This window comes from Rutilus rutilus (assembly GCF_951802725.1).
Source record: "Rutilus rutilus genome assembly, chromosome: 5".
Lineage (NCBI taxonomy): Eukaryota > Metazoa > Chordata > Actinopteri > Cypriniformes > Leuciscidae > Rutilus > Rutilus rutilus.
Genome location: NC_140213.1, coordinates 37,581,286 through 37,590,050, shown reverse-complemented (window position 1 = coordinate 37,590,050; position 8,765 = coordinate 37,581,286). Strand labels below are relative to the sequence as shown.

General features: G+C 38.1%; 2 protein-coding genes across 2 annotated transcripts in view; one reads left to right on the top strand and one right to left on the bottom strand.

Moving 5' to 3' along the window:
- hydin (HYDIN axonemal central pair apparatus protein) overlaps window positions 1-3,663 on the bottom strand; it is a gene marked incomplete at its 5' end in the record, with an annotated part of 61,399 nt that extends 57,736 nt beyond the window's left edge. The window contains one exon of the mRNA XM_084409516.1: window positions 3,594-3,663. Coding sequence (XP_084265642.1) covers window positions 3,594-3,663 — 70 coding nt within the window. The remainder of the gene's footprint in view (window positions 1-3,593) is intronic.
- LOC311291126 (hydrocephalus-inducing protein homolog) overlaps window positions 1-8,765 on the top strand; it is a gene marked incomplete at its 5' end in the record, with an annotated part of 141,571 nt that overhangs the window by 94,183 nt on the left and 38,623 nt on the right. Inside the window, 4 exons of the mRNA XM_084409999.1 lie at window positions 4,398-4,599; window positions 4,943-5,123; window positions 7,426-7,525; window positions 7,835-7,953. Coding sequence (XP_084266125.1) covers window positions 4,398-4,599; window positions 4,943-5,123; window positions 7,426-7,525; window positions 7,835-7,953 — 602 coding nt within the window. The remainder of the gene's footprint in view (window positions 1-4,397; window positions 4,600-4,942; window positions 5,124-7,425; window positions 7,526-7,834; window positions 7,954-8,765) is intronic.

Below are 8,765 nucleotides of genomic sequence, written 5' to 3'. Positions count from 1 at the left end.
CCGGAAGTTGCAACTGACTTTTCTCCAGTGCTGTGATGTATTTCCAAGTGAAATGGAATATTGAACAGAGGGCAGGGTTTGACTTTAGCGCTCCTCCTCTCCATCTCTCGCTCATAGCAGACTAATGGTTTGAGGGGAGTGGTTAAGCGTTTTCAACCAAAGCCATCAAACTGACGTCATCAGAAAAGGAACGCCATTCCAAACCGGAAGTTACTTTTCAGATTTTGATTTAAGATAACCACGGGAAACACTTTTTTTTTTTTTTTTTGTCTTAACTTGCACAGATTAATTGTTCACCACAAGACTAGTAATATGCGCTAACAAAGTAAATAGGGTCAATTTTAATTTTAGTTGGACTTCAGTTGGAATCATTTTATTTTAAGTGTTTTGGACAGTTGTTCTAAAATATGTTTGTTCGACCAAATTTCAATTAGGCATTTCACTTCGTCTTTGCAGGTTAACACAATTCATATTGAGACAACAAACACACAACGGTTTATTTTCCTTTGGTTAGGAGGGCCAAATGTGTATCTATATTATACTCTATGATATAAGCAGACCACTTTCCTCATCAAGAAGGAGAACACCCCCTATCTTGGCAGGCTTTTTAGGGTGCACTTAAGAGTGAGCTGATGAAGACATCTCACACACACACAATCTGCAGCTCTATGAAAGCTTTCCTCATTTCCCATTTCTCTTCTGAACAGCTCCCACAATCCTTCAGCCTGCTGGCAGATGCAGTGTCCCATCAAAGACACAATTTCCTTTGCTCAAAGCTTCATGCATAGAGACAGAGGTTAAATGTCTCTGGCTCATTTGTGAAAAGTTATTTCTACAGCAAATTAATCAGTGGAGAGAGTAAAAAGATGAAAGGGTAAGACTGGGGGCGAAGAAAAGAAAGAAGCCACAGGACCTGCCTATCATCTTCAGGATGTCATTATGGCAGTTTCATTTCTTCTACCAATATTGTTATTCTCTCTGTCTGTCTGTCAGTTTGTTATAGTTCTCCCTCTCTCTTACACTGTCTCTGTCTGTCTTTTCCTTTCATAAAGTCTAGTTTTCCCCCCCATACAGCTTCGTTGCTCTCCTTCCAAGGCTGTTGTAGCTTAAACATAAAATGCAAATTCTTCTGCTCCAAGTACATCAGATGTGCGGCAATTACATTTGCTTGTTTAAAATGTGCACTGAATAACAGCAGTCCTTCTGCTAGGAGACATGCTTGCATAACTGGATCAGCCCCTACAGAGAAAATGCTTCAGGCTCCCGTCTCCTCTTTCTCACACTCTTTAGTCTCTACTGTACAGCACAGAAAAACATTTGGTGAAAGCATAGTATTATGTATGTTTTTTTTCATTGATCTAGTTCATTTAGCTTGACGCTGTTTTTATTTATTATTATTTTTTCCGGTTAAATCTCAATAACCTAACTATTTGCAGTTTGTATTTGGGAAATTATTGTATTTGGGATTGCATTGTGAAAACTTTGTGGGCCCTATCTTGCACCCAGCGCAATTGACTTTGTACACCGACGCATGTATCATTCCTATTTTGCACCCGCGCACAGCGGACTTTTCCCTCCACAGACGCACGTTATAATCCGCCGTTATAATAGGAATCTGCTATAGAACAAGCGCGTCTGCTCTTAAAGGGAATGTGAGATGACGCTCTGATTGGTTTATTTCACATTACGCCCAAACCACACCTATGAAGAATGAAGCTACTTCAGACCAACCCATTTTAGATTTGCGTCGGGCGCAAGAGTCATTTATCCCGCCGGTATAATAGCAACAGCGCCCAAAACCCACCCACAAAGTTACTTGCGTTTCAGACCGTTAAAATAGGGCTGTGTGTGTCCGTGCGTGCGTGCGTGCGTGCCGACTAAAATTACTTGTCATCCTCTGTTTGGAAAACTACAATGATCTCATTTATCAATGAACATGCACTGCTTAAAGGGATAGTTCACCCAAAAATTGTCATCACTTATTCACCCTCAAGTTGTTCCAAACCTGTATGAGTTTTCTTCTGTTGAACTCAAAAGATAATAAATGTTGGTAATCGAACAGTTGACGGTAGCCATTGACTTCCATTGTAGGAAAAATATACTATCAACTGGAGGCTTCTGTCAACTGTCTTGTTGTCACAACACTGTAAGGACGAGGACACAGAGAATGCAAGACACAAAAGGTTTATTATACACTATATGCAAATCCAGATACTGGAAAGGCTTAGCAATTATACTCTAGGAATATACTGAGATCACTCATGATGATCATAGTAAACTGAGATAACACTCAGAGGGCTCGAGGGACTAACCCTGAAACAGTGAACACAACATTACAAAACTTCACGGAGAGTGAATGAGTGAACAGGGTACAAATAGGCTAGGGAGACTAACAGGGTGACGAGACACAGGTGAATGCAATCAGTGAAGATGAGTCCAGGCATTGAATTAAGGGAAATGTAGTGCGTGGCTGATCGTGACACTTGTATCCAAAATTCTTTAAAATATCTTATTTTGTGTTCAACGGAAGAAAGAAATTCATACAGGTTTGGAACAACTTGAGTAAGTGATGACAACATTTTCAGTTTTGGGTGAACTATCCCTTTAAAATTTGTCTATAATGCTAAATGGCCATATATAAGAATTATGTGTTAATTTGTCTAAATAAATGCAACAAATAAAACTCTAAAAACTAAAATCAATTGTTATGTAAAATTTGATTGGTGTACTGAATTATTTAGCATTGAAGACAGTCAGTGTAAGACAAACAGGTGAGGGGTTAAATATATCCATACCATAAAGGTCTCGATGGGTGGGGAATGTCTTAACAATCTAAAATGCCTCTGGTGACCTGTCTTTTTGTGTCCAGGAGTAGAGCCCCTTCAGAATAGAGTCATCAGAGAGAGACACATGCTGAGAAAAATAAAAGTATTCTCTCTAGAATGTGTGCAAGAGTTGCAAACGTTGTACATATACGTACAGACAAAAACATTTGTGATGCATATGTTCTAACATGCAATATGTAAAGTGAAAAAAGCATGCGCTTGTGATTTTTGGGCTTTGAAGCGTGCTGAAACAGCCAATAAATGTAACAGCTAAATTTTGTTTCTCTTCATTATACATCAGTTTACCTCTGATGGATTTCTTTGCTGTCGATTTGTTTACTTGGTCTTGAGGAATTATCTCATATATTTGCGCCCCTCCTCCCCAGCATTGTGTTTGTCAGTCAGCACAATCATATTACATATTCCAAATGCAATTCAGTATATCCAGAGCAGATTTATAGTCCAAGATCAATGTTTACCTGGTATATATCATTTTATAGTGAAAACAATTGCTGTTTTATGTTTCGTTTGAATACTTTTTTCAACTTTGTGTGGGTGCATGAGTAAGTGCGCTGACATTATGGACAAGGCAGGGCTGTGATAGTCCACTAAGCATGAAGCTCCTGCTTTGAATGTAGCCAAACTAGTAAAACAAATCAAATTGCAGGTAAATATGTGTAAGCCAGCAGCTCTTCTGATTTGAGCTATTGTTTTGAATTTTATGTGTTTTTTGTTCGCTTCTGATTGGTTTTGGCGAGGTCATGTGACCACATTTCATTGGGGAACTCTTGTCCTGATGGACCAGGTTCACAATCATTGCAGCACACAGCTCCACCATGGTAACAAACGCAGAATACAGACCTCTATTTGTTTACATGTAGCGCCACCACCATGGTGACTAAAAAAGATCACACAGCTCCAGTCGTACAACTGCCTAGTTGTAAATCTTTTATGCTTGCTAGGGAATAAGACGATTCTATTTCTAAAAACGTGCCATTGATCCCCCATTTGTGCCCCCATTCTTTACTACTCATTTAACAAAGCAAAATACTGAACTAAGGCACATTATTTTGTAGATTTAACTCCATTTAGTCTGTAATACAAAACATCAGGCTTTTTTTTTTTTTTTATAAATTATACATTTTGCTTTCATGTAGACCTAATATTTATGAAAAATGTTATGAAAAAACGCAAATTTTGTCTTTGTCCTTTTTGTTGTTGCTGTCATTCAGTTAAATGACCATCATTGTTTAAATTGTTTTATTGGCCTTATTAAGCTGAATAAAATCATGTTTTTATATTTTGAATTTTAAATAATGTTGTGTGCCACAATGATATGTGCTAGTTACGCTTGTTATTAGCCCTTTTTGCTCTCAACTTCATAATATTCAACCCTACAACATTTTAAATGTAACAGTGTTGGGACAAATGAATGGATGGTTTCATGAGAATGACCCATCAATACTCTTGTAGAAATAATCACTTGTAAGTCTTGCATTAACAGTAGACTGTCTTCATACAAACCTTTTACTTTGATATATCTTTCAACCTTATGACTCCTTTTTTTTTTAGGAGAAGACATCCAAATCACCCTCTATGGAGATTCCACAGATATAAATGTCGGATTGGGCAAGAAGTGTGTGATGCTGGAGAAAACCTACATCTCTTTAGCTACCTACCAGACAGTGGCAATAATGAACAGGAGTGATTCCATTGTGCATTACCAGTGGAAGAACTTTGCCACTGAGGAGGAAGAGGGACGGGACAAATTAAGGTTTGACTAGTTAACCTCTATTAGCTTTAAGTGTTTTTATTGTAGCTATAATTTAAGTTTTTTAACTATACTTTTGGAAAGATAAAATCTTTATAGTTTATCCTAAATTCAAGTGAGGTGACATGCCCACGTCTTAATGAAAAATTCTGTTGACAGCATCTGAGGTGCATTTTGTTTGTTTTTCAAACCGAGAGACAAGTGAAACTCATTTTCAGTGGTAATGAATAATGACGGAAGTTTCTTTCTTTTTTTAATTGAGCTACTCTTTTAACATTATGAATGTGTCAATCTGTGTTTGTCCATTTTTCTCTTATTCTCTGTTGTTTTCTTTCTTCTTTTGTAGGCTTTCTTCAGAGCTGCATCAAGAAGTGGATGATGAGATGGAGAAGTTTCTGACAGAAAACACTGATCCTTCTTTGCGAGCTTGTCTTTCGCAGTTTCCCCATACCCTCCAGGAGGGGCTTGTGCAAACCCAGCAGCAACTTTTGTCTCTGGATGACCAGGACATCATCATGAGACCCCTGGTGTGTTAGTTACAACTAGACACATGACAAGCTTCAGGATTTTAGATTTCAGTTTACCCCGATGCAATATTGCATAACCAGCAATTAAATCTGAAACCTAGAATGTCCTTGTACCGTATAACCATATGCCTAAACATATGGTGGAAACCAAACTTAGACATCACTTCACTCAGCCAAGCAATTTAAAAAATACTGAGCTTGTTTCTAATTAGACACGAGCATTTGTTATGTGGGTGAGAGTTAAATGTGATTTACTTAAAGCTGCCGTCTGCAAATTTTTTTTGATCATATTCAGTGAAATCGACACTATAATCCGACAACAACATAAATAAGGTGGTTTTAGAAAAAAACCTGAGCTTCTAACTCCACCTGGAGCGTGTTATTTGTTTTGCAAAAATCCACCGCTCCCGGATCATCGGGTCCAATCAGCGCAGGGGGGGAGATCTGAGATCTGACTGTCAATCACAGGTCGTGCACAGCCCACAGATCCCCCTCCCTCGCGCACGTTACAATATCACATGCACACGACACGCCTGAAGTTCGCCTGAAGATTGTACGAAGCGTGATGGCGGAGAGAAAATCTACTAACAAGCTTCCAATTCCTCGGTTATTGCTATCTATGGGTAGATTAGCCAGGGCAGCCTACCTCCGAGTCCATGGTGTTGATCGATGCTGAAGAGACGGACGCGTTCACAGAAAATCTGGTGCACACGCACTGACGAGCACGACCTCGATGGGAGGGTGCTCGCTGGTAGTGGGGGAGGGGCATGGGAGTTGTAAACATTCAAAATTTTGGCTTAGTCAACCCAATCTGCCAGACTTGCCGACTGCAGCTTTAACTAAATGGTCATTCTAATTGTGAATGGGCAGTTTTAATTTTTTTACTTGTAACACTTTGTGCATGCAATCCCTAAATTCTATTAATCCTAAATTCTGCATTGGTTATGTACCTAATGATTGGTCTTCTGCTACAGTTGAGTCTTTGTAAGTTTTTGCATGTCTGCAGTTGAGGCAGAATGTATGCAACAGTGCCAGTCGATTATAACACGATCTATAGGAAGTCCAGCTCAGCACTTTGTTTTTCCAAATGACTAATCACATACCCTTCAAAAGAAATCCAACAGTGTTTTGTGTTAATTCTGTCACCTTGCTGTGACTTTCAGCCTCTTAGAGGCACATACAGACATACTGCAGTGATTCCGTTTCTCTCTGCACCTCCTTCATCTAATGTACATTTTATGTTTAAGACAGAAGAAGATGCAGCTATAAGGATGGCTATAAATGAAAATGATTCCCATTCATTTCTGCTCTGATTTTACTCTCACCTTAAGATTTTTCAAATCAGGTTTATGCAGGCTCAGACAAGAAAAGACAGAGACAAAACTAAACAAAACAGATCGGTATCCCCTCTGCTTGGATGTGAGCATCTGTTTACATGCAGTAGAGCTTGATCGCACCTGCTCCGTCAACTCTCTGTCAAGCACTGCTGTTTGTTCACTAGTGATTTAGCAAACATTTTTATCCAATGCAGTTGTGGCCAACCCCCCTAGAGCACCCTAATTGTAAGTGACTTGCTGTAGAGCGCAGTGGTGATAAGGGACCTTGGTATCTCCCAAGTATTGATGCATCACCTGCTGGGATCATACCTGTGAAGTTTGTGTTACCAGCTCTGATTGTTAGGCTTTCACCACTTTCTATGTGTCACTGCTTCAGGGAGTAGTGTAGCATGCAAACACATTTTGGTCTTTTTTTCAGATCATTCCTGTCATAATAATAATAGTAATAATAATGACTTTACCATGAATTACTGGTAAATAATATGACATTGATGTCATTTATTATCTAGTTTCATATACACTATCATTCAAAAGTTGGGCCAGTAAGATTGTTTCTTAAAGTAATGAATACTTTTATTAAGCAATGATGCATTCAATTGTTCAATAGTGACAGTAAAGGCTTTAAAAAAAGTCTAATTCAAATAAATGCTTTTTTTTTTACTTGTGTCATGGTTTACACAAGAATATTAGGCAGTACAACCATTTTTGACATTGATAATAAAAAGCATATTAGAATGACTTCCGAAGGATTGTGTGACACTGAAGACTGAAGTTACTTGGCTTCTGACAATTTATAAATATAATTTAATAGAAAAAAAGTCATTTTAAATGATAATAATATTAAAAAACTTCTCTTTCACACTTGTGACTTTGCATTACGCTTATATAACTAATAACATATGTAGAAATGAATCAAAATTGATTTTTGTGTGTGTTCTCTCTGTTGACTTTCTGTTGTTTTACAGAAGGGAGAAATCTGGCCCAACAGCACTGCAGAGGTGAACATCATCTTTAAACCTCAGGAAGCCAGGATCTACCAGCAGACTGTTTACTGTGAAATCACTGGTACTTACACCATGATAACAGATGTTGTGTTAAAAACAATCACTTTCTACTGTTTCAGCTTTGCTGCTCATGCACACTTGCATTGTTTTCTAACAATGCGTTAGTACATTTGCATGTTGTGCTTAGGCCCATCATTTATTTGCATGTTTGAGTAAGATCTGACAATATTCCTGTTGCTTGGATTAGTAGTGACCTACAGTAGAAAGACAGACTGTTGATATTGTAGCAAGTGAAATTTAATAGCCTGTTTCATTATGCTAACCTTTGCTTTTTTTTGGTTTCTTATTTGAATGCTCTGTACTTACACAGGTCGTGAATCTCGGTTGCCACTCGGCATTCAAGGAGAGGGTGTAGGCCCAAAACTGCAGTTCAGGTTTGACTTTCTAGACATGGGAAAAATTGTCATTGGCTCCAAACAAAGCTATAAGGTACAATTGTTGAAACCTCATGTAGTTTCTTTGTTTTAATCTCAATGGTAAAAGCAATTTGAGCTTAAGTTACATTGTATCCCATTTAATCCTGTAATAATTATTATTCAGTTGTTCACATTTAAGCAGCTGCATAACACACTAAAGGTGCAAAATTTTACTAATTAAACATTTTATATTGGAGTGCTGCAATGATTGCAGTTTGTAAGTGTTATTGCCCCCTTCTTAACCCTCAGCGCTGTCTAAAAGACAAAACCACTTAGCGTTACCTCCTCCAAATCATTACACAGACTAAAGCATGTACTGTAGTAGTGGTGGGAAGAAACTATTGATGTAACAGAAGAACCCTTCACAGAATTGATTACTGTGAAGCCATAACAAGCAGGATCTCACATCAAATTTAATCAGGATGTTGCTCACAATCTGCCAAATGTAGCATGGACTCGACAGCAGTTTTAATGGAATAATAAAAGCCCTTATTATTACTGAGTCTTGAAATAGACTAATGTTTGGCTCAGTTTGAATACACTCCATGCTGAATTATGCAAACATTGTGGCTTTCCAAATCCTTTTGTTATTTGAGCTTTTGCATAATCCCAATAATATAATTGTCCTGAAAGTTTTGGATTGTTTGTTTGAGTCTGATTTGTCCCTATGGGCCTCTTTTTGAGGTAGTATCCAAGTGTATGATTAAACAACGTAAACTGATCCCACCGGTGAAAGAATGAAACAATTGACGTTCAGTCTGTGCAGGCATAAACCTGGAGAGATCTACAGACCCTCTTTCTTTTGTGTTCCTTCTCTCTGTCTGT